The 26,170-nt window shown below is 40.6% G+C and overlaps 3 protein-coding genes across 4 annotated transcripts in view; 1 reads left to right on the top strand and 2 right to left on the bottom strand.

The window, feature by feature from the left end:
- Positions 1 to 302: 302 nt before the first annotated feature.
- Positions 303 to 7,865, bottom strand: CCDC58 (coiled-coil domain containing 58). The gene is made up of 5 exons (XM_035314351.1): positions 7,791 to 7,865; positions 7,364 to 7,489; positions 6,680 to 6,826; positions 3,526 to 3,585; positions 303 to 830 (listed from the first exon to the last, which is right to left on the bottom strand). Exons 1-5 carry the CDS (start codon positions 7,839 to 7,841, stop codon positions 780 to 782), a joined length of 435 nt encoding a protein of 144 aa, XP_035170242.1. The 5' UTR covers positions 7,842 to 7,865; the 3' UTR covers positions 303 to 779.
- A 79-nt stretch (positions 7,866 to 7,944) lies between these two features.
- FAM162A (family with sequence similarity 162 member A) lies at positions 7,945 to 17,729 on the top strand. Of its 2 annotated transcripts, none has more exons than XM_035314340.1 (5): positions 7,945 to 8,026; positions 8,971 to 9,096; positions 11,312 to 11,420; positions 14,501 to 14,609; positions 16,287 to 17,729. In XM_035314340.1, exons 1-5 carry the CDS (start codon positions 8,011 to 8,013, stop codon positions 16,380 to 16,382), a joined length of 456 nt encoding a protein of 151 aa, XP_035170231.1. In that variant the 5' UTR covers positions 7,945 to 8,010; the 3' UTR covers positions 16,383 to 17,729. The 2 variants fall into 2 exon arrangements, with proteins under 2 accessions (XP_035170231.1, XP_035170240.1); XM_035314349.1 differs by lacking the exon at positions 7,945 to 8,026 and adding an exon at positions 8,554 to 8,750.
- Positions 17,730 to 18,978: 1,249 nt separating this feature from the next.
- KPNA1 (karyopherin subunit alpha 1) overlaps positions 18,979 to 26,170 on the bottom strand; it is a 55,724-nt gene continuing 48,532 nt past the window's right edge. The window contains exon 14 of the mRNA XM_035314335.1: positions 18,979 to 24,293. Coding sequence (XP_035170226.1) covers positions 24,106 to 24,293 — 188 coding nt within the window. The 3' untranslated portion in view covers positions 18,979 to 24,105. The remainder of the gene's footprint in view (positions 24,294 to 26,170) is intronic.

Below are 26,170 nucleotides of genomic sequence, written 5' to 3'. Positions count from 1 at the left end.
ATATAATTCACCTACAGAACAATTTCTTTAGAAAAAGGGGTGGAATAGGGACAACATAGTTAACTGTCTCCATCCTAAATGCTGTTCAAATACATATTTTCTTTTCCAACACAAAGTAGTTTTAATCAACATCACATTCCAGGTTTAAAGAAAAAGCCAGAGCATGGTAACAAAGGTGAAACAGCAGCTGCAACAGTTGCTGCTGCCAGCACTGGGAAAACCATGGGAAACTTGTATCCAGAGGCAGGGTTTAAATCAATGCTGGGAGTGTTGAGTATTTCAAAATAAGGCTGGCAGCTTCTTACTTTGATGGGTGCTGAACCTCTGGTTGCTTATCATTCTGCAATGTTTATTTCCTTTTGAATTTTCGCACCATGTTCAATGATCGTTTACCAAGCATCAGTTCTGGGAAAACCCTGTCCACGCTGCTCAGAGCTGCCCCCCCCCCCTTTTTTTTAAACAAACAAAAGCCCAACACTTTCTCCCCCTCTTGGGCTCCTGAAGCTTGAAAAGTTTAAGAAAGATACCACTTTCACATTCCATTTGAAAATTATTTTAATACTATAAAACTCATTTGTTCACATATTTTGTACAAAAGATGAGTTGTTTTCTCTTAATTAGAGGAGAATTATTTAAATTGAGATTCCAGCTAGAGTAGGTCCAAAACAAAACAGGACTGGGTTCTCCTGACTCTGGAGGGTCCCGATTCAGCTCGCCCAAGGTCTCTTTCCAGTTTGGCTCTCTTGGTTATGGACCACCTTGATGGAAAGTACTTAACATCATTGACTCTTCGGAGGCTTGTAATGAATTCGGCAACGTTCATTAAATACCTGAGACACCAAAACAGAAGAGCAAAAGTAAGTTCATGTCCAAGGGATGATTCGATCTTCAGAGCTAGTTCAGGCAACTGCCTCCTCCTATAGCACCTACCTCGAGGTGCCCAGCCCTGCTGTACCAATAAATGGTACTTACCAAGGCATCTGTCTCCATTCACTTTCTCTCCTGGCTTTACTGAATCCAAAGCTTGCAGCCTGGTGCTGGGGGACTGACTGCACAGCACTAACAGTATTCTCCCTCAGATAGGGTAGGCTTATAATCCTGGTGGTCTGTCACTATCAAAGATGCTGAAGTTTTTAGTTGATTGGTGGGAGATTTTGTTGGTGGTGTTCTAAAGAGGGAGGGAAAAGACCAGTGGAAGGATCCTGACCAGCTGTGTTTTGTTAAGTTCACTGTGGCATTAAAACTGGGACATTGCATTCTTCTCTTTCCTGAGCAAACACACTTTACACTATTGTGACAGCTAAAAAGAGGTGCAAGTATGTGTTCTTGGAAGCAACGGTCCTGCTTTTAGTTATTTGACTGGGGTTGCTGATGTTGCCAGCAGTCCCTCAGAAAGGCCACGCTGCTCTTCACCGCATTCACCTTTGGCACCTTCTCTGGGTAACATTTAGCACACGGAAATAGAACCTGAAGATCGTTTTAATTTAGCTCAAACTTTCAGACCTCGTCAAACAGCCTGCTTAACCTAACGTGGGCCAGTAATTAACGTAGGCCAGTAATTAACGTACAACAGTCTGGATCAAAAGCACAACATGCAGGCTCACACCAAAGTTACTGGGGCTGTTTGCAGGGGATTTAGTTATTTAAAGTTTGGGCGCCAAACTATGCAGCCCACGTCCTGAAGTGTAACACGAGCTCCACCTAGCACCAAGCTGAGGCACTGGTGGTTATTAGGTCCACCAGCAGCACTCCCACAAAAATATATTGGGCTAAGCTATCCAGGTAATTTTCAGATCCAAATGCCTTTGATGTTCAGGATGTAAAGTTTTGTGTAGTCTCCCTCAGGCTTCACATGCAAAGTGACTGGCCTTGTCATCTTGGGGAAGTAACGCGCCTTGTATAAAATGTTATTTTATCTTCCTAGAATTGTCTGCTTTTGCAACTGATCTCCTCATTCAGCACCAATGGCAAACTTCCAGAAAAGTGAGGTAGGCAGCATGCCTTACTTATGCATTTATACCTAACAATTTTAAGTAATCATTGACTTATCATCAAATTTGGTTCACTTTAAGAAAGACACATATTACAGACTAATTCACATTACAGAAAACATGGAAGTTGTGATATCATTTTTCACATGCACACACAGCCTGTCCCACTACATTACCACATGCAATGGACAGATCTGGAAGAGTTAACAGTGTGTAAAGATCCGAAATCAGGTAACTGATAGAAGGAAACAATAGAAATCAGCAGTCGCAAAAATATCCCATTCAGAAACATTTTAGTACGAGGAAAACTGCTCCATTTTTGTCCAAGTCATTTAATAGGCATATGTCTTAAAGGGTACTGGAAATACACTTTAAACAATTGTAAGGCTGGCTCTCTCACGTGAAACAACATACCAAAAAAAATAAATCTCAGTTTCCAGCTTGCTTCCAGCTTTTGCATGCTTTTTTTGCGTGCTTCCATGCAAACTTTGAAAACATCGTTATCAGTACCTCTGAAGCCCATGGAAGATAAATATTACAAACTTATTAACACTGCCTCCTACTTTTAGTATCATCTACCCAGAGATCTCAGCGTGTTGCTCAGTCCAATTAACTCCTATAGTCTACCTGTGAAGTATTACTCTTTTTTCAGACAGAGAAAAAACACTGTTCAAGATACCTTAAAATTCATGCTGCTCTGTAAAAGTTTCATTTTGCTGCCTTTTCTGTATTAATGCAAAACACTCTGCAGATAAACTCCATTGTAAGGGTCATATAGAGAGATGAATGCAAATGTGTTAATTTGGAAGCCAATTCACATCATGCCCTTTTAAAATAAAACTGACAGTAGAGTTGCCATAAAATGTTTGCCACCGGTGGTCTATAGCATGTTGTTAGAGATGTTTCTGAGTTTTATCCAAGCTGGCCCTAAATTAATTAGACTTAAGGGAATAATGAATTAAGGGCATGATTAGCTTTTTCTCTTTTAGCTTTTTCCATTCAGTACTGACTGGGAAACCCTTTAAACACACATCTGTTCAGTCTCCATAGAGCTCTGTTATGGTGATTAGACCTCCAAGAATACAATAAGACTTAAAAGTTGTATTGCATTCATCCTGATGCAAACTTCAGGGCTAAAATCCTACAGCAGAGGTTAAGAAAGGAGCTGCAGCCAGCGTTAGCTATTTGCAAAAAATCTTTTAGATTTAGTAAGGGAAAGGGGTTACTTATGCAGAATTGAGAACTCTAGAAAGCTAGAACAAAGCACAAAAGCATGCTAGAAGTGAAATGCTGCAGCAAAAGAATACACAGGAAGTACTCCACGGTCCCTCCTCCCCACTAAACCAGACACATTTCTTTCCTTCATAGTGCAACTGAAAAGCATCTAGAAATGGGAAAATGACTGAGCGCTTTCCCTACTTTCCCCAGCACTGCCCTCACCTATTTCTAGTTAACCTGCCTCCAAAGCAGTCCAGTGCAGGATAGTTCAAACCCACAGCAAAGAGCCACATCACTTTCTTAAAAGACTGAGTACCTTCCAACTTCTGTCATTTACCACTTCTTCAACATTCAGCTCCGACTGCATCAATTTCAACTGCAGAAAATAATAGACAAAAAACAGGTTATTGTCAAAACAGCTCCCTGCAGCCTTCAGTATTCGCTACCTTTGCGACTTCTTTGACAAAATCCCAGTACCAGGTGTGCATCCCCTCCAATGGTACAAACTGCAGGTAGTTATCCTGAAAGCCTGGTCCCTCCATTCAGCCAATGCTTTGGGTACTCTAGAGTTGTCCACAAGACGTATTGTGAAGGCCGACTTGCAGTGCAAGCCTTGCACAAGTAGCTACTCGTTACTAGCTCTCCATTCTTAAAGACTGCCCATCAAGATTTGCCAGCAATTAGCTGATTAACCTTCACGGCTTCACCAACAAAAACAGCTATGCCCAATTCAAGCACTCAGAACAGGGAATGGTAGTGCTAGGGTTAGTTTTGCAGCCTTGAGTTCTCATTCCTCCATGCATGCATGCATTATTAGAGTCAAATAGGACAGGTGGCAGCAAAACTATGACGGAAATCAGATTCTTGATTTAGGGTTAAGATCACGAAGACATCCCCTCTGCTTTCTCTGTCATCTGCTCTGTGCACTGACCAAAAAAGGGTCTACAAGAACAGATCATATATATTCACGTTCTCTATATTCATGTTCTCTGAACCATTTACTATGGTACTTGATCACAGCAGGACAAATCAGATTTACACAGATGCAAGAGTTCTGGCAAGAAATGCGCCAATAAGCAGTTCTTGAGCACTCACTCAAGAATTTTTTTTCACCTCCGTTAGTAACTGCAAGGGGCACACGTGACAGCTGTGTTCAGATGACCTGTGGGAATTTGACCCTGCCACAAGTTCCAGAAGCAATAGTAGACAACTTAAAGCCCAACTGCTATTTATGCCTATGTTTAGGATTTATTTTTGTTGGAGTTTTAGACTCTAGAGTGAGTAGATTTTAAATATGGGGCTCCAACTAGAGAGCTGGTGAACGGATACAAACCAAGAGAGCAATTACATTATTTTTTTTTTTTTTTAAAATAAAACCTCCAAGCAGGATGTCCAGACACACACAGCTTATGCAGGTATTGGATGAGCTTTTACCTACTCAACAGGACTCCAAACTGTTTGAAACAATAACCCAGCATTAACAGAGTCGCTAGATGACCAGCATTAGTCTTTATAACATAACTGCTCAGAAGATCTTCAGCATTTCAAAGAGGGGCTTTTCCTGATGGAATACATGAATAGGTTTATAATTGTCAGCATTGTCACATAACTCATCTTGACACCAAGCCTCAGCAAAACTACTATTTCGGCCTGTTGCTTAGGGTTGCAGACCCAAACAGCAATGAAATCAGTGTTGATCGACAAGGCTATACAGGTTCTATACAGGTGTGTTTGTTTTTACGTTTGCATTTTTTTTCCTCTCCTCCTAAAAACATACTCCAATATTTTTAGCAGGCCCCAATAATTCACTTCATTAAGCTAATACTTGTTAAGCTGTATGTTTTGAACTTCCAGAATTAATTTGGGTGGCCATTTTATGACACTTCATACAAGAGAACTAAGATGATACCAAATTAATACAATAATCAAATGATACTTTTATGTAAGTGGTCTGAAAGAACTGACTGCTAGACCCACACAACCAAAAGTTTTTTTTTTTTGAAGCAGTGACTCAGAAGCAGTAATTTTGTATAAAGTCCTCCAATTTGTACCATTAAAAGTATGAGAAAAGCATAAAGAACAGATCTGTATTTCAAACAAATATACATTCAAAATGAATAATCTTAAATGTAGGATGTGTTCTGTCAAGAGAGTTTATTTAAGTTCCAGAAAAAAAAAAGAGCTCATGGAGAAGGAAAAGAAAAAAGTGGAAATGAGGAAGAAAACATTCTCAAAATCAAGTGCAAATCTGAGGTAATCTGATCAAAGGATTTCTGGGATGTTTCCAAATTGCAGATTGCTTTTAACATTTGAAATCACATCCAATTATTAAACATTATCATTGAGATTCTCCTGTTGGTTTCGTGGTAGGTTTTGGGCTCAGTAACTAAGTGATTTAAAGAATTGACTTGGGGGGGGGGGGAGGGGGGACTTTTAGAAAATATTGAACTATCATTCCAATTTTCCAAAACTAATATGGATGCTTATTAGAAGTTGTGTAAATTAGGCTTTAAGGACAATACCACTTGCTTGCCACTTGGTTCTTTAAATCTGAGCTCACAACAAAGCACGTCTCTGAGAGCACATCAAACAGTTCACTCAGTGCCTGGGAAAATCAGATGCTGGTTTCTGAACCCCTGAACTCAAGTCATCTCCCTGGGAAGCTCTTCAATTACATCTGCATCAGCATTCAACTGCTCTGCAAAAGACCACTTCTTTCCACTTCTGACAGTCCCTCCAATTCACCTCTGGTGAATTACAGCTTCCACCCAGAGGCTGATGGAAGATTCCATTCAGGGCTGAGAAGGTTTGCACATTAAAATTCCTTTACAGAACCCAGAAGTCACTCTCACACCATAAACACAAAATACTAAACAACGCTAAACAACAAAAAAATTGCTTAAGTGGAATTCAAGGTTGTCTAGCAGCGCCTCAGACAGGACAGGAACTCCAATTAATACACTGAGTAAGAACAATGCTTCTCAGGGTGATGATGAATAGCGACAGCTTTAAGTCCATGTAACTGTGCGGTACAAGAGACAAACATGAAAGACATTTCATTATCTTTTAGTGTTTGTATCTTGGCACACATCTGCCATTTGCAGACAGACTACTTTTCACAAAATCTCAAAAAAGGCAAAAGGCACCTCCAGACATTTTGAAGATAATAAAGAAGCCCCAGTTAAGTTGTACATTAAGTGGCGTTAGTGAAAGCTAGAGTCCACTCTGGAAAAGCATGCATGTTTTACTATGCATTTGTGTAATAGAACCTCCAAAAGCGTTCAATTTACAGGATAAAAGCAGTTCTGTTCTGAGTGCCAGGAAAAACACCTCTCACAAACCCAGCTGACAAGAACCCAGCACACCACCACTTAAGACCCCTTTCAGGTTCTCTCCATCATGGAGATCTTTCCATTTGAGAAAGACTCCCTCTGACTTCTAAGTGACCTCACAAAAACTCCACCACTCACCTTTGTCTGCTCTTTCCTGAGTTGCTTTAATAATGCTACATCATCTTGTGCCTTTTCCCTCTCTTCTCTGAGAGTTTTCACTACACTGGAAGTCTGAGCGATGCAGTTTTTGATGATTCTCTCTCTGCTGGTGTGAGCTTCCATCAGCTAAGTGGGGATGAGACAAAGTCACAACAACTAGGTCAACTACCCAAGGAAAAAAAAAAAAAAAAAAAAAAAAAACACTCTGAGTTACAAATTTAAGAGACTGTCTGAAGTTAAGGCATTGCTATGCCTGCAGAACGCCCTTTGACTCCATAATCTACAGGCAAGCAATGTTGCTTTGAGCAGTAGCTACCGACTTGATCTGATGGTAAAAGTCAAATATACAAGATAAGAGTCTTTGAGTACCACAAAAGTGATCCAGTACCCCTTCTTAAAAGACAGCAGGCTGCCTGAAGTACACCTCGAAGGATTGGTATTGCAGGACAAGCAAGTCCACAACATGGTTTAAAAGTGAAGCAGCTTTCGCATGCGTGTGGTTTAGCTATGTAGAGAAGTCCCGCGTGCCCTTATGAATACATAGAGCATGGTATATATACCAAGAGGCTTTTCCTCAGAAATTGAGGTGTGCTGCTTTAGCGGCCACCGCACAGAATAAAACTTCCTGAAACTGAGTTGAAGTTTAAAGAAATCGACACTTACAGACTGGTAGAGCTCTTTACATGTCTGGCTAGCATCGATTTTCCCTACGAAGGAAGCTGTTGGGATTGTAGTGTTTAACTCGTGGACAATTCGGTCATCAATCGTCCTCATCACCCTGAGCAACTCCTGCATTAAATAAATAAAAAAATAAATAAACGTTTATCTCTCGGAAAACAGAAAAATACACGCGGAAGCCACAGTCCCTGCGGTCCGGGGAACGAAGGGCAGGCGGGCGCCGCTCAGGGCGGCCCAGCGGCCTGCTGCGCCCCCTGCCTGCTCGCACGGCCGGGGGCTGCCGCGGGGCGACCCGAGCGGGGGCCGGGAAGCCGTGGGGCAGCCCGGGCCCTCCCGCCTCAGGCAGCAGCCACACATGGCGACGGCCCCCGGCGGGGAGACGAGGCCCCGTCCCCCGGCCCGCTCTCGCTACCTGGAACTCGGCGAAGTCCTCGCAGCTCGCCGCTCTGCTGGGCGCCGCCATATTGGAAGGGCCGAGGGCGCGGCGGCAGCCAACCGCGCGGCGAGGGCGGGACGAGGCGGGCGGAGCGGGGGCAGGGGCGGCACCGGGCGGCAGCCCCGCGGCGGGGACGGGGAGCGGGGGGGGTGACATTGAGGGGCCCGGCGCCGCGCCGCGGGCTGCGGGCAGCGACATGTGGGGCCGCGCCGGTGAGTGCCGGCCCCGGACGGGACCCGGAGCCGGGAGGGGGTCGGGCGGGGGGAGTCTGAGGGGCCGGGAGGGAGCGCGGCGGGGCCGGGCGGCCGCGGTGGGTGCCCTGAGGCGCGCGGCGAAGCTTGGAGCCCGGGGGCCTCCGAGCTGGATTAAGAAGTAAAAGGGGGGATGGGGAGGCTCGTGGCTTTTTATCTTTTATTTTCTCCTCCAAAAACCTTGGGAATGGTTTGGTTTTGAGGGGTCTTTTTTTATTATTACTATTTTTTCCCTATACTTGAGAAGTTTCCCAACATAAAGAATATTAAATAATAATAAAAAAATCAACTTTTATATATATTTTTACTACCCTTTTATCCTCCAAAATTGATTATTTTCCTCAGAAATTTTTCATCAAATGATAAATTGAAAGGTCTTTCAATTAAAATAGCACGCTTTGGCATGTCAGGCGCCTCGCCTCCCGACGCACCACCAAGCGCTATCGCGGTGCTGCAAGATCCAGCTTATGTCCTGGTAACCCTCTGTCGAGTCTGAGACTTACTTCTAGGATGTGACAAGGCTGTTAAAATCCTGGCGTACAGTCCTTGAAAGAGCACCGCCCGAAGTGTATCTGAGGCGTAGGAATAGATAAGTGCCTTGAAGTGGTGATACATAGTAGCACGTCTTAGAAATTACTTGTAGGCTAATATCTGCCCGTCTGGTTTTTCTACATGTGCTTAACAGGTAAGCTCCAGCGATGGTTTATGGAGCTGTCTTTAATTTCTTTCTTAGATTCTGCTGCAGCCTAAATCTGCAGTATTGGGTTTGTACCCACTGTTTTTATTTCTTATTTTCTCCTGGAGGTGGGGAGGAGACACAACCTCCTGCTTATCTTCCAGCGCCCTCACTCTCTAATATTCCAGGTTAGATTTAACCCCTTTGCTTCTTCTGCTTTCTCTTCCAGACAGGGCTGTTAAACTGCTGGAAAGAAACATTCCCTCAATTCTGAGGTTGACTAGAGGAGTAGATCTGAAGATAAACAGAAGGCTTTGCAGCAAACCCCTCGAGGAAAGTCCACCTCAGCCAAGAAGTAAGTTTCTGATAAAGATCACACCACATTTCTTGCTTTGAAACATTCAGGTACTCAGGGTGCAGTCATCTGAACAGGCATTTTGCAGACATGTATACCAATATCCCTGATTTTATGAGAGGGAATTCTAATCTTTAGACTGAAAAACTGAACGTTAAAATTAGCAATGATATCTTGTTTTTTAACAAAGCCAGGGGACAGTTTTTTTGTCTTGTGACAATAACACAGCTTTTGCTTTGTAGCAGGTCATTAGTATTGTATTTGATGTACAGCCCTGCACTCTGAGGCTCTTATCTGTGCTCTAGAACAGACTGTTCAGCCCCAGTATAAACCGTCGGTGTTTAGGAATATGATACTAGCTAAAATACTTTTGCAGTTTTCCATAGTAGAACCAGCTCCAGCTGTTCACAAACTTGAACGTGCCCTGCAGGAGAACGTCAGTCTGGATCATTGGCTCAGTTCGTATTTAAAATTGAAATTGGCCAGGTAAAGCTGGGGTGTTGAGACATTTTGTAACTGATTAGAGCACAATTTTGGTGCTCTAATCAGACTCCTCTGTAACTGTTTCCCTACTTGGCCTGTTGATGCTAGATAAAAGCAGCATACAGATGTGAAGCATTTTGCATACCTCTGTGTTAAAAAAATAAAATCAATAACTCAGCTGCACTAGGTAAGACCAAAGGTCTGTTTAACAGTGTCACTCCCCAGTAGTGGCCAGTGAAGGAGGGCCCTTGCATTTTTGTGAGAACTAACAGGAACAGTGATCAATAGCAAGGCTCTAAGAAGGAATATAGAAACAGGGAAAACAGTGTTTCTTCCCTAGACTGCTGTCCCAGAGCTGGAGTCTTTGTTTAATGGTCCTTGTTGGATTTTTCTTTTGTAAATTTTCCCAGTATCTTGAAGCTGTATCTATTTTTGGCATCCACAGCCTCTGCGAAGGAGTTCCTCAGCTGAACTGTGCTTTGTGAAAATAAGTACAGGCTTGTATTTGTTTTTGAGCCTGGAATGTGCTGTTTTCCTCCAGATGGTCACTGCAATCTGGCAGTTCTGGCCCCCTCTGTTGTGATGAAGGGACTTTCAGTTAGTGCTTTTCCAGGCTGCAGGGTCTCAGTCTATTACATTGTTTCTTATACGGTGGCCATTCCATACCTGTGATCACACTTGGGAGAATTTTCTCTGTGCCCCTTCTAGTTGGACTGTTTTTGAGATGAGGGATCAGCATCTTGCACGCTTTTCAAAACGCTGGAGTCATGTTTTTCATACAATGGCATAATAAAGCTTTTGTGTTGGTCTGTGTTCATTTCCTAGTCATTGCTAATAATGCCTTTTGCCTTTCTGTTACTGAACTTTTCCCGAAACCTCTGAGAAACCCCAAGGACTCACTTTGCAGCAATAATGGTTAGGTTAGAGTTTGTCCTTTGTATATGAACTGGAATTGCTTCTTACTTACACAAATGGGAGGGATTTCACTGGCCATGTCACTGAGTTGGGATTCTGAAGTCCTGCAGATCTTCACCCTTAGCCGCCTTCTTTTTCTTAATAACATAGTGTTGTCAGCAAACTATGTATCCAACACTACTTCCCAGGTCATTTATGAATCCATTAAGCAACATACATCCATGAAGAACACATCCCATTGTTGTTGTTTTAATGCTTATTTTTGCACTTTGTATGCTAGATTTTAATGTTATGTATAGAAAAACCTTCCTGTTTTATTCTAAATATTTTGTATTTGGAGGTTGAAAGACTGAATTGAAAATTAAGGATCTGATCTTTGCTTATGGTCATTTGGTTGTTACTATCTCCAAATAAGATAAAATCCTACAGTCAATGGAAAACTTAAAATACTCTTACGCTATGGTGCAGCATATTGACTTTTCTGTAGCAATTTCGTTTCTTTAAACTAATTTAAATGTAGTAGAAAAACTGTATCACAGTAGCTCAGGAAAAATAGATGATGGAGCAGGTTCCATAAATTTAGAGCTGTAAATATTTAGAGCTTGCCTTGGGCAAGATTTGACTTTCCTAACATGGCCTCAGTTAATCCATATTTACAAGTTCATTAATCTGACTACATGATAAATTTTTGTTCTGTAACCTACTCCAGTAATTGTACCTCATTGCTCAACCTAACTGGTTTATTACAGCTGTGGCAATTCAACTTTTCTGACTTTTTTTGTGGATATTTTTGTTTGTTTACCTTATTTTATTTTAGGTCGGTCTGCTTCAAGGGTGCCTGGACACAAGCCTACAGACTGGGAGAAAAAATGTTTATTGTGGGCAGGCCATTTCAAAAAACCAGAGGATATACCAGAGACTGTCTCGTAAGTGCCAGTTTTGAAGCTGTTAGAGAAGCATTATTTTCACAGGAATATGTTACTTGAATGCAATTCATAAATACCTTTCTTAACAGGAATGGGTTTCCACAGCTGAAAATTCTTATGCTGCTGTGACTGTTGTATCACCTTGTAGATAAGATTACGTGACCCAGGGAACTCTCTATTTTCATATACACACATTTAGATTTTTCTGAAGGGATGGCCAGCACCTATCAGTTGTTTCATTAGAAAAACAACACAATTCAATTAATTTTTATTCTTCCAGTCAAAAAAACCTTTTGCAAATATTGGTGTGAGCTTTCCATAGTGTTTTTCTTAGTACGTCAAAACCTAATGCATGAAATTTTCATGATGTAGCCCTAAACCAATTTAAACGCCTTTAAAATATTTGTTAATGAACATCTGGAGGGCAGAGGCCAACTTCCTTAACTCTTGGGGTTTAAACTAACAAATAGTGGAAAGGTTCCCTAGCAAAAATAAAATAGTCAAAATTTCCCCATTGCTGGTGAAATCCGAATGCCAATGCTTTGTCCTGCGTGAGATGTAGAAAATAAAACTGGATGTTCTATTTTGCCTATCTAAAATGAAGATCAAAGTTTTTAAAAAACGCAATTATTAGTTTAAAAAACATTTCTGGTGTTTGTATAGTGGTCATCTCTTAGAATACGCTTCTAATGTTTGTATATATATTTATTCAAAAGATTCAGTCAATCTTTTATTACTTAGGTGAGCAAATTATGTAGCTCCTGTCTAAAGATATTCTGTTTGGATGCATAGTATAGGAACTGAAAATACACCCATGTATCTTAAGCTTTTTCTAAATGTATCACAATGGATAAAATTGTTGAAAATTAAATCATTCAATTTTGTTTTCGATCATTTTTCTTGAAATTAAAATCTGAAGTACAGTCTTAAATTACTAAAACATTAAATTCTGTCAGTTCCTATACTTTTGCATACAAAATACTTGTTATGAGTGTTTTTAAGAAAACAGAGTTATCAGACTGAGTGAAGGCATTGACAGTGCATCTAAAATCATGCTTTATTGAAAGGACAAACCAACTTCTGATAAAAGCTGATCATTTTTGCAAGTGCATAGGTTGAATCAGTGGTTTTGTTTAGGGAAGTAGTTCAGCCAAAGTTGAAAAGACGATTAAGAACTATAAAAACACAAACACTTGTTTTCTTTTTCTAAACAGTGTAAGATTGGGTTGTAAGGGCATGTGATACAACCATATCTTGCGAGTTGTGTTCATCAAAAGTAAATAATTTATTAAACAAAATAAATACTAATCTTAGCCACTGAATTAATTTTTAAATGAAAATTGCATTCAGATAACTACTTTTTCCTCTTGTATAGTCTAGCACACGCAAGGTAACTCAAAAATAAAAGCTAATAGTTTTTAAATCTGTGCATTTCAGCTTAAGTGCAGCCAAGAACCAAAGTTGTTCATCACAAATTATTTGCAAAAACAAATAGCCTGGAAGCTAAATCATTAGTTTGATGCTAGATGGACGTGTTCTCTATGATTAGAAATTTCCTTGGATCAGTACTATGAAATGGTGATCAAATCAGTCCCGCATTCCTCTTCAAAAGACCAAAATGTTTTCAGTTCTCAGGTCCTATGTGATTTACCATGCTGAACCATCATGGATCCCTTGGTGTCTTTTTCCTCCAAGTATAAGGGTCAAAATGTGATATGATTACACATTCACTGTTTTTTGTTAAATCTGATATTATCCATGTTAGGCTTGGCATATAATTACCTCATGTGATGCATTTTTGTGCCATTATGTTGATGCTTTTCCAGTCTCCTGTAATTCTATAATATGCCAAATTTAATCAGTGAGAATATTAGACTTCCTCAACAAGAAAATCAACTCCTCTAAATTCTGCAAGGAGAATTAAGTATATAGGACTAAGACACTGGAAAACACATCTGGAAATGTTACACTCCATTGGCACATCCTGCATTGGTGTTCCTTATATGAACTTCGTATTTGCAGTATTTGAGATGCAGTTTGGTAGAATGATCTTCAGTACAGGTGGAAGACTTTAATGACTGATATTCTTTTTGTGGAGGACTTCTGTGTTCTAAAAGATAATCATAGACAAGGCAACAGGTTTCCTAACGGAGTGGTACAGCTACTGGTATATCTGGATAAGCGTGCTGAAATACGGAAAAGATTTAAAGGAGTTACCTGTCCAAAACCAATGTTGGAAAGCTTACAGTCCTCTGTGCCTCTGTAGTTTCCTAGGAAAACAGATTAAGTCTGTTTCACCTAGCAGAAGGGAAGTCATAACCACTGGTCTTCTACAAAGTCCTATCCAGATTTTCTAGGAGTATTATGTTTAGCAGCCAATGTGAAATCTAAAAATAGTATTATCAAATGCTGTAGTAGAGGAAGCCTTCTTTGGAAAATAGATTGTACCATAAATGAAAGCATTTTGAACCTTAGGCAGAAAAAACTGTTAAGCTGTGATGGTATTTTCCTCTGTCCTAGAAGCTCTAACTGTTAAACAACATATTTTAATTCCTTCAGAAAAATGTTTTTTTACCATGCTTCTGCTATTGAGGGAACATGCATATTTTACAGTGCTAAAATACACTGAAGTTCTAGTACGGATAGGGTACTTGCTGTCTTCACAGACTTTACCAAGTGGTAGTGTTAGTAAACTGGTATTAGAAAAAGCATTCCTCTCTTTTTTCCTGTCCTCCCTGTAGTGAAAACACATACTTAAATACTGCAGCCTTCTTTCCCTTCATTCTCTAGCAGTTGAATACTTTAAAATGTTGGCTTTGTTCCCAGCTTTGAGAAAGTCCTTTGTTACCATGATTTTGTATATCCCAAAGTAGCTAGGAATCAGATGTCCCCATTCTTGTAAAACCTTTTTAAATTTATTTTTCTTTTTTTGTGTGTGTGGAAAGAGACAAGTACTGTTAGCATTATACACAGAGAGCATACCTAGATTATACAGGTAGCATGCCAGGAGAAATCAAACTAGCCAATGGTTTATTTGGGGCTCCAGTAATGAGTCTGTTCTTTTCTTATTATTTCTTGAGGATTGAAGCAATCAGAGCAGCACAGACCACACTGCGCGTGAAGGTCAGCTATGTAATGATTGCCTTGACTATACTGGGATGCATTGCGATGGTGATTAGAGGGAAGCAGGTAAGCACAGATTTCTGGCTGGTGAGTGCAAATGGATCTTGATATCAACTCATTTGGATTGTTTGTACAGTTTGTCCTTCTCGTTCCCTAACCCTCACTGCTTAATTCCCACGTCAGAAAAGGGTGATGTCACTGTTAAGACCGTATAAGCAAAAATAGTCTTTCCCCCCCTGCCCCTCAGTGTAATACTTAATCTTATCTTGTACTGGTTTAATTCCTCAGTTTTGCTGACAGGCTGCAAGAACTTGAAAGGAAAGAGCACCTTCTCTTCTGTCAATGTGGTAGGCAGGTAAATGCTCCTGGGGCCTATAGGATCCTTCATTGTGTGGATTTATTACAAATGCCTCTCTACACACTGCAATGCTTAAAGAATCAATGTAATGGAAAGAGCAGATGGGCATATTTCTTCACACACAGACTGAGAAATCTCAAAATATTTTTAAACAGCGGGGAGGTGGTCAGCAGTAATTCTGTGCCTTTTAATTGTAGTAGAAAAGTCTCTATTGTGGATGGAACTAATTTTTAAAAAAAAAAAAAAGTTTATATTATAGAAAAGCTCCCCTGTCCTGTAGATGCTGAGCATCCTTCACTTATATATAATTTGTCATGACATCTAAGAAGTTCAGCCTGTGGCAGAACTAGGTCTGTGATTTAATTTGCATGATTTGAGGTGAGGAAGGGTAAAGTTTAAGATTCCGAGTGAAGGATGGGTTAGTCATGCTTTAATTTTGTGCTTTTTTTTTTTAAAAAAAAAAAAAAAAAAGGTAAACTATTAACTTCCTGTTAATTTTATAAAGAAATGAGCACCTTTTGCACACTGAAGTCAAGTCTCAGCATCATTAGTCTCAACGTCAATGAACTTGAATATAGTCTCTGCAGCTTATTGTCATGTTGCTTTGGGGGGGAAAAAAAAAAGCACAGGGCTAACAGAAACACAGTCCACTACATTCTTTTAAGAATGACTAGAAACTGAAAACCCTGAGCTTGCTAAAACCTCTATACAGGCAGAACCTTACTGTATGCTGCCTTTCTCTGCATCCATTCTTCTGCGTATCACGTTCCAATCTTTTTATTGACAACTAAGTTACTAGCGAAACTTTATTAACTCAGTCTTAGTTAATAAAGCACTACAAATTATTTAAGTGTCAAGTAACATTTCTACTTGTCAGCATTTGCCTATCAAAATGAAAAGGATCCATCACTGAAATCAGTGGAAAGGTTTCTCCTTTGCCTTAGCAGAAGAAAATCAATGACTGACAATTCCCAGAATGTTCTCCTCTTAGGTTTACATAATATGAATGCAAACACCGGAAGAGGAGAGCTGCTTTGGGACCCTTGTTTTCACAGCAGCTGGAATCTATTTAATTTCTGATTCTTTTTCCAGTGCCTCTGACTTCTGATGACCAGAGATTAATATTAAATACTGACCAGAAACCCAGAATACATCTGCTAGTGCCATTAACAGAAGGGCTTAATTTATTCCCAGAGAAGTGATAAATTTAAACTAATCTCTAGATGCTGTATTTTAACCTTCTCTCTTCCTGTCACTAAAGCTGACAGAACTGTGCCTTGGTAGTTCTCTGTAATAGGCCAGATATTTGAAAACAATTGATTCAAATTTCATCTCTGTGGTACTTTTGGTGACACCTTCTGCTCTTTCTTTGTCATATGTTGTAGGCTATAAAAAGGCATGAATCGCTTACAAGCATTAACTTGGAGAAGAAAGCTCAATGGAAAGAAGAAGCTACTCAGAGTACATCTGCTAAACCGTAGAGGAAGAAATTAAGAAACCAAGGATGAGGGAAGAAAAGCCTGAAGTCCTCCTCAGCACTGGGAGGAGGATATAGTCACATCCTTCTTGTAGGTTCTGTACTCTTGTGTTCAAGAATGAATACTTGTGATCATTAAAAACAGAAACACCTGTTTTTCTTCCTGGTACCTTCCCCTTTCCTCCAAACTCTCTTCTCCAAGCCATGTAATTTTATTTCCTTCATTAATTTAAAGTCGTAACTCCAGTCATCCACTCTCTCTACTACAGGTCCCTTTAAAAAGAGTGGTGCTATACGTATTCTGTATTGTTACAGGCTGCCCAAATTTTTCTGTATGTTCTTTGTGTAAGAGAGAACAATTATTAAGGAAGTCCTTGAGTCTGGAATAATTACACGACTGCATTAACATGGTCAAAATGATCAGAAGTTATTAGAAAGTCTGCTTACTTACTTGTTCCAGGTCCAGTATATTCTGGCTACCTCTGTATAAGTCAAGGATTACTTGTCTTCTTTTGCTAAGAGGAAAGGGAGCAATACCCTGGATACCACAGACACAGTGTATTGCACAACAACCCAACATTTTTTACACTGGACTTGCTAGTGAGGTGAGAGGAAATTCACGTTAAGAGTACAGAGATGAGTATTTCGATGAATAATGAGCAACAACTTCAGCCTGTGCTATCAGATATGCTACTTAGAGGCACATGAGTCTAAGAAAGTTAATCAAGCATTTGTTCTCTCCATTGCCAAGCTCCTTTTTTCCAAAATTTATTTGGATTTATTTGCATATTTTCCCTCTAGAATGCCACCTGTACTTTCATGTTGCTAGCCCACATAAAGATCACCTGCCTCGAGTTTCAAAAGCAGCAGACCCAGTAACACCTGCAAAGAGCAACTCCCAAAACTCCTGTTTCTGGCTTTCATCCCAGAAGAGTCATGTACTGTTCATGCTAAACAGCACACAGCAACTGGAGACCAGTATTTTTCCCTCTTCCTTTCAGATCATTTGGAAGGCAATGTAGATTAGGACCGTCAGGACTGTTCAAAACTGTATTTTCCCAGGACTGCATGTTAACTGGCCCCTGGGGACTCCAAAAACAGAAGAGGCATGTTTGACAGATGTAGTTTGTGAACATCCTGATAGTGGGAGGCAGATTACTTTTCCTGAAACTTTTCACTGTTTTTCTTGTACTACTACAAATTAGCAATATTGCTGAATTAAAAGCCCTTCAAAAATGCAGGATAAATCTTGTATTTATAACTGGAAAGAAATAATGAGATATCTAATGCAGTCCTCTCTAGTACGTTGTCTTTACCTTACAGATAGAAAATAAACAACAGTTTCAGTCCATCTTTCTATGAATTGCATTTCTGGCTACCACCCATACTACAGATATAACCAATCAAAGAAGCCATACAGTCACTCCACAGAAGTTTAAAACAATCAGATGATGCTACGACCCATTATCAGATTCTCACTAAGACAATAATTAAAAGTATGCTGTCATGCAAGCAGAGCCAGCTCCCACAGATCTGTCCATTCAGTTAATACTGAATGCAAGACATGCTTAATTCCACTGCAGGTATGTGAACAGATCTTTCATGACTACACTAGTAAGCACCTAAGTGGGAATCAAAAAGTCTTACCAGATGATGTGCCTGTGCTTGTGTATTTATTAAATGAGACCAAGGAGGAGAACATCAACTTCAGGCAATATTTCAGGTTACCACAGAGAGGAGAAACTGGTGATTTGACTTAAGCTTGGTGATGGTAGAACTTAAAACCAGAAAGTATTCTGCTTTCAAGAAGCACTTCCGAGTATATTCTTTGAACAGGGCTAGAAACTACCTCATCTATTTTTGTATATAAAACTATTTGGACTCATCCAGCTGGTAAAACATTTCAAATAAAAATATGCAAAATACCACTCAGAAAGCAATGCCCACAGCAGCAATGGTCAACAGTTTTACATTTTGCTCAAATATCTATAAGCTTTATGCCCGCTTATTCAAAAGTCAAACCCTGGCCCGTTAGTTTGACAGAAGCTCCATTTAGTAGTCACATCATAAGGGTCATAGAATGGCTCGAGTTGGAAAAGACCTCAAAGATCACCTAGTTCTACCCCCCTGCCACAGGCAGGGACAGCTCACACTAGATCAGGTTGCTCCAAGCTCCATCCAACCTGGTCTTGAACACCTCCAGGGATGGGGCATCCACAGCTTCTCTGGGCAACTTGTTCCAGTGCCTCACCACCCTGAGTGAAGAACTTCCTCCTAACATCCAATCTAAATCTCTTCTATTTTAGTTTAAAGACATTCCCCCCTTCTTGTCCTGTCATTGTCTGCCCAAGCAAAGAGTTGCAGAGTACCCCAGAGCTTTTTCCAGGCTGAACATCCCCAGCTCTCAGGCCTTCTTCACAGGAGAGGTATATCCTTTCCTTACATGTCTGGTACAACCACTATTTCTGGATCTGCCATAAAACCTATCTATCACTGCACCAGTTTGTTTTCTTTCAGCTTCCATGTAGGCTTCACGGTCTCAAAAACCTGAGCATGGGCTTTGTGCCTTCTCCAGCTCACTACTACCATGGCAGTATTTATTTTTTTTGCAAGTAGCATACTAGAAAAATCTGAGAGGGACAATGAAAGTAACCACCTCTTTCCTAGTGTGATGGCTTCTAAGAAAGCACTTCTGAACACAGACAGTGTTTTAAAAACTTGATGTTTCTGCCTAAGCAGCCAGTTTAGCTCACTGGAGAACACCCCACTTCACCTGATTAGGTCACATCTTTAGCCTACACAACAGTGATGAAGAGGAATATATTAAGCCCTTAGAAAAATATCTCCTTTCTCCCCTTTGGCTTAGTCTGCAACACCATTTATATTTATTCTAGAAGTAAAATTACTGACCCTATACCATATGCCTTATCGCTGTACCTCTTCCAAATGCAATAGATACTTCCCAATGCAATGATCAATCTCACAACATGAACACTGCCTCAAAAGACCATGCAGGAGCCCTATGGACACTGTAATAGCAGTACACAGATATACTGTTAATTTTCTGACTTAGGCATCTGGAAAAAAAAAATAATAATGTCTGCTAGCTAAAATTGGCATGTGAAAGTACTGAGGACATGTTGTCCCAATCCCAGAAGAAAAGAAAACATACTGGAAGACATGGGGAAGCTGGCACAGAGCTGCAAACTGCCCAAAGGTAAGACAGCTGCCCTGCAAATCCTCAGGAAAGCACAGAGGTGCCATAGAGGTGCATCACCAGGAGCATCAGCACTTTCTGAACTGGGTGGTGGGATTTGGTTCTTAATCGTAGTGCTGATGTTATAGAAATGCAGGGTCAAGAACACATCTTCCTGGGTCATTGTCTTCCTGTCTTCCCTTAAGATTAACAGAAGGGACTCTGATCACCAGTGACCACCAGCTTCAAAGAACCAACACAAATATAAGAATGAGCTGAAGTCTCCAGGCAGCAAATGATTGTGTGCCTCTGTGGTGTATTCTCAGGAGCACCAAACACCAGGCCTGGCTTAGTTGCTGAAATTTTGTTAACTTTCTGCCCCACCATCTCCTGTATCTTCCTGAATCCAAGAGAACAACCCTGTGTGCCACGTTCTACTGGGACCTTTACCAACAGAAAGAATTAGCTGCCCCAAGAAACACATAACATTTAAACGACACTACAGGTCTGCAGACAGGACTGCTAGATAAAAATACCAGACAATCCTGCATCTTCCTCGCTCTAATGCCCAATTTAAAATTTGACACTGTTAAAACCTGACAGTTCCTTAGTGATGCTGCAAGAGTAACTCAGAAATTCTCAGTTCTCAAGAATCTTTTCACCTTACCAGCTCACAAGGCTTTTGGAAGTTGCCTAGATGAGATCTCCACAAGTAGACAGAAACAAATGCATTAGCTTCCATTTACAGGATAAAAATGGAAAATATGTGAAATCACTCTTCTGGGACTAAACACTGCATAGCAGAGCTAAGAGAAGAACCAAAGACATAGAACAGTTTCCTGGCATATCCTCTGCATATTAGGCAGTGCTGCCTCCTAGCTGTACACAAAACAAGAACAGATCATTTCAAACAGCGGAGGAGGCTATAGGCATTCTCTGAGTTAGTTCTGTTTGAACAGCAACATACTCTTTAGGAAAGCAGAGAATACTGGTTGAAATGTTTCTAAGAGTGAACATAATACTCGTTATTCTCATATCAGTCTAACAGTTATTCTCGAGGGTAAAAAGTGCCTTGTTTCTCATCTGAATGGAACCTCACACCTTTTAATGGTTGTTGTTGCTCCCAGTTTCTTGCCTCTTTTTAAGTGAACATAGCAACATTGAGAATGCTCCTGTAAAAAAAAAGTTTCAACAAAGCTGAACATAAAGTTCACATAATTCCCCATTTCTACTAAAAAAATTCTTTTTATACCTATGAGAATTACACTAGCCACACAGAATCATGTCAGGTAAGCAGTATTCAAGTGATAATGTATAACGAACCTGATTTTTTCAGAGCACTTTTCCTTCAAAACAGAGTCCTTCGCATGTGGCCTGAATGTTATTTATTAGATGGGTAATGTAACACCACGCATTTGGCTCTGTCAAAATGCAAACAGTCTGATTGCCCTTGGTTTACCAAGTAATTCTGACCAGTCTCTATCAGTAAACTGTTCCTTTTGTAATTCACGTCTTCTCCCCGCCATAATCATGTAATTTGCAGTGCTTGTTAGTAGTAGTATTTCTTTTCAAGTCATTAATAAGGCTAAGTAAAGCAAGGACAAGAACTGGTTGCTGGAAGATCCTGATGAAAATACACTCAATTAAGCACCGTTTAAAATTAAATTGAGACCTATGAGTTAGCCACATTTTAATCCATTTAATGTGTGCCATGTTGACTTCTGTATTGTTTTAGTTTTCAGTCAAAATATTATGCAGTACCAGTCAAATGCTTTACACAGTCTAAGTATATATGACAACAATATTACCTGTGTCAACCCAAGCCTGTCACTTCAAACAAACATACCAAGTTTAAAGATTTATACTTATCTGCTCTGAATTCACATATCCACTGCAAAAGTAACAAACACTGGCTAGGCTCCTTACACAGGAAGGCACACCATTCAGCTTAAATGGACTCTTTTTTTAATTCACTCATTTAGAGGCAACTGTCATTTTGTTTCTTGGGGGCAGGGGAGGGAAACGCCAATGCACCACATTGTTTTCACTAGCCTGGAAGAGAAAACACTTATATATATATATAGATATATAGATAATATAGATATGTATATATATACACACATACGTATTTGTGTGTATATATATACAGGGGTGTGTGTGTATATATATGTATATATACACCCAAGTGTATATATACACAGAATATACATATATGAATATACAGAATATATGCACACACACTTTGCTCAGATTTGTTTACAAAATATGTAGCATTTTTATACCATCCAATAAGAGGTAAATGATTTTAAACAAATCTTATAGAAATGACATGTTATTGGAAATTTACACGTAAAAAAATCCAGCACAAAAAAATCCAAAAGCTAAAACAAGATTTTGCTACTAATCAGTGCTTCTATCACCCTTCAAGAAAAGAGAAACACAGTTATTTATATGTGATGTAAAGGCAACATTGAGGGTTTTTTTGTTTTTAAATTAACCACCAATTTTAACCCCCTAAAATTACAAAGAATCAAAGTCCATTTACAGATCAAGTGCAGTAAACTAAATGTTCCTTCAGCACAAAGCAGCACTAGAGAAAATAATTGGGAGAGGGAAGGTGGAGGCCATCTGGCTTAGCTAGGGAGGCAGCAGGTGGCTTCTGCAGTGGCCACACAGGTCAGAGTCTCCATCCTGAAGCACAGACAGAACTGAAGACTGTATTTAAATAATGGTCGCACAGAGCTGATGTTCAGGCCTTTGCCTAGCTTCTTTCAGCAGTTTGACAAGTGACTTTTTATTTTAAACTCTCAATCCAATGCGCTGGTTTTGCTTTTGCAGTGGCTTGTCACTGAGAGGAGTCATAAGGAGGATCTTGCAGACAGTTCTGCCACTAACATTTACCACAGGTACACGACGCTGCAGATGTTAGTGGCATTTTTGAAATGCTTACACTGGACAATTTTGTGTTCCAAACGTCCCAAGTGGCTTGCAAGAACATAACCCGATGCCAGGGGGAGCAGACAGCCTGGAAAATCCATTGCATTTACAGAAATGGAACTGCCACTTTCAATCACATGGCGTCTCCCAATGTGTGAAGAGTTTGGTGTCAATGTCAGCTGAACTCAGTGAGGAGTGGCAGGCCTTCGCATCAGATGTCTGTGATCCAAGCAGCTTGCGGAGCCAAGAACATGCTGCTAGCAGAAGAACAGTCTACAGCTGTGGATAACAGCTGTCATGCAGTCAGCAATGCCTTATAGATGTCACCTGTAGGAACCACGCGTTCCATGCTAATTCACCTGAAGTCCCGTAAACAGCAGAAGGAAAAATGAAATGAAAGGGGCAGGCAGACCTGGGTGTAATATTACTATCTTTTGAATGTAGTGTCATTTTATTTGTTAAATAAGGGGCTTGACCACGAGGACTCTATCATGTGAGTTGAAAAGGAAGCTCATTTCATGAAAATCAAAGGAGATCTAACACTCCTTATGCTAAGTTTTACAAATTAAGATTTTGTTTTCAGAGTGTAATTTTTCAGAAGAGAAATCCGTTCAAGTCAAGCTATGTAAAAATGTAAAGAGGCAGATAGGATTTTTTCCAACCATAACTCTAATATCAAGGACCAGACTCTGAAATATGAAGTCAGGAAGGGCTGGATTTTAAGGTAGGCATGGCCAGATCATACTGTGCTGGCAAGAAAAAGTGGGGGTAGTTTCTCCATTCTAGAAGCTGATTTAGAAAGTCATTTCTGGGGTGTGGTAAGAGTGACTTAATTCACAGGTGGTTTTTTTTGCAGATGGAAAGACTGGGAAGGTGTACAAATGTCCACAGTGGTCTGCAATCCAGCTTGAGAGCTCATTGTTGAGAAGGGGAAGGACCAGGTGTGTTCGGTATTCTTAAGAATCAGAAACCACGTCCATTGGAGCCTGTTGTTGCAGGGGACAGAGAACTCATTCCATTATTTGTAACGTTCTGTATGCCACTAACTCCAGCGGGCACATATAGCAAAATAGATGCATTGCATGTGAAGATTTAACACTTCTCACACAGCCATCCAAAGAGGCATCCAGGGGAAAAAAAAAAAAAAAAAAAAAAAGTATGGGAATTTAATTCAGCTACGTTCTCAAAGTCTGAATGTCTCCCTGGGCTGCAGGCACACACTGCAGTAAATATGTGAGAAAGGCAGCCTTATCTTGGATGCCAGGAGTGTGGGGGCTAGTGGAGGAGGAATTATTTTCCTGTAACAGGAGTAGGGAATATCTCAAAGTATAGAAAGGTGCCTCAACTCCACAAAGATGACAGTGGAGAGGTTCAGAATCTAGAGAAAAAGCGTGATTCTGGCAACCCCTTGCCAAGAAGGGGGCATCCTGCCACGGAGCCAAGAGTTTTCCAGACGTATGTAAGAGCATGTGCACAAGGCAAGCGAATGAGCGCAAACAGGATTATGGAAAACATTGAGAGAATCACTCCACGGGTGGCTTGTGGCTCAACAACAGGATTGGCTAGGTAGAGGAGCACACAGCACAGGGGCACCTCAGAGCTGGAAGCCTTCCATGGGAGCCTCACACTGCTGGAAGATGTACTGTTGCTGGCCGAGATCCACCTGTGGGGCAATGCTGCTGTCTTCATCCTCTGTTCCAAAGTAGTGCTCAATCAGATCAAAGGCCTTCTGATAAATCTCTTGATTCTCATGGCTCTGGAGGAATTCAATCTTGTCCAGGCCTGCAGAGAAAAGAAGCATGTAAAGTTACAGCTGGGCAAAAGCATTATGACCATGATCGTTTTCAGTCTGTTGTGAACATCACATTCCATGGCAATTCTCCCCGACCTTCAGAAAAAACAGGTCCCACTATGGAGACCTTTACAACACTCACACTCTCCACAGCCAAGGAAAATCAGTTTGAACTACAGAATTTATTTGCAAATGCATGTTTCATAATTTGTCTGCCTCTCCCCTCCCACTCCAAAAATATAATAAATCAATGAATGTGTGAAAAACTAGGCCTCAAGACTTTTTCTGAAGAGAGTTTTAGGACCATGTTTCCTGAAAGTGTGTTCACAGCACTTTGGTTTACAAGGGCCACGACTGTATAATCACTTAACTGCAAGTTAGAAGTCAGTTTTGGTACTCATCTAGTCCAACTTGCAGCCTGGAGCAGCACTACTAGCAATACCAGATTAGTTCAGCTGTGCCTTTGTCTAGCCAAGTCTTCAAAATCTCCAGCAATGGTGACTCCACTACCTCCTGCATATCATGTATATACAATGCAGTTAAACTTGTACAATCATATTAAGCACGTGGGCAAACTCAAGCCTCATAGTCAGAAAATACAGCAAACTGAATTATCTTTGATACGTAGGAGTGATGCTGTAATGAAATCCAAGTTGTAGCCACCCTAGTAAATATCTAGTACATTGGGTACTGTAGCAGTTTTCTTGTTCAACTCCTTTTACAGTGCATGGATACTAGAGGAAACAATTATCTGGCACTGTTATTGACGTTTCTGCAACACTGATAAAAGAAGGGAAGTTCTGTTTATACCTGTGGCTTTTGTTAAATGGGGTACATATCAGAGGCATATCCCAAGTTAAGACTGATACTGTGAAGAGAACTACTGATCCCACGGTAACTCGTGACAGAAGACAAAGGGACACAAAGATGAATAAAGGAAGGGTGCATCTATCCCATAAGGAAAAGTTGAGAGAGGTGGGACTGTTTAACCTATAGAAGAGAAGGTTCGGGAGCAGGTGGGGCCAGGATCTTATCAAGATATTTATGTATCTGAAAGAAGAGTACGACAGGCCCTTTTCAGCAATGCCCAGTGACAGGAAAAGAGGCAATGGACATAAACTGAAACCCAGAAGGTTCTTCTGTCTGAACACTGGAAACCCCCCCCCCCTCCCTGGGTTTTTTTTTTTTTTGTTAACTGAGGGTGAATGAGCACCAGCACAGGTTGCCCAGAGAGGCTGTGGAATCCCTATACTGTAAGTATTCGAAAGCTGCCTGGACATGGTCCTGGGCAATTGCTTCTAGGTGGCTGGACAAGATGACCTTCAGAGGTCCCTTCCAACCACAGCCATTCTGTGATTCTGTGAAGACGTAGGAATCATGGGCAAGAGCTGACAGAATACAGTTCACAGAATTCAAGAAGCAGCAATGCTATCCCAGTTCTCTGAATGCAGCAGCCACTAATCAAGGCTTCCCAAACCATAAATGAAACCTTTAAGCTAGGAACTGCCACACCTCATTTGAGAACCTAGAACATCTCCAAATTAGAATACCCGCCTACTTTGCATGGAAATAACAAACAAACTAGAATCAGGCACCAAAAAAAAATTATTTTGATGCAGCTCTTTCCTGGAAGTCATATATTAATCAAGGAGCAATATTCCACGTTACTATCCTCTCCTATACTGCTCTTGACAACCCATTTTTAATTTTTCTTAAAACTTCAGTGCTGGGCAATACGGAAACAAGCATAACAAGCCAACTAAGCTAACAAAGCTATGAGATGACTGCCTTCAACCTACCTCTACAGGACTACTCAAGACTACACTCCTCTTGAACCTCAGAGCATTTAAGGATATCTCACTAAGGG

Source organism: Oxyura jamaicensis, chromosome 1 (genome assembly GCF_011077185.1).
Source record: "Oxyura jamaicensis isolate SHBP4307 breed ruddy duck chromosome 1, BPBGC_Ojam_1.0, whole genome shotgun sequence".
In the NCBI taxonomy this organism is placed as follows: domain Eukaryota; kingdom Metazoa; phylum Chordata; class Aves; order Anseriformes; family Anatidae; genus Oxyura; species Oxyura jamaicensis.
Note: the sequence above shows the minus strand (reverse complement) of the source record. Positions and strands in the feature narration are given on the sequence as shown.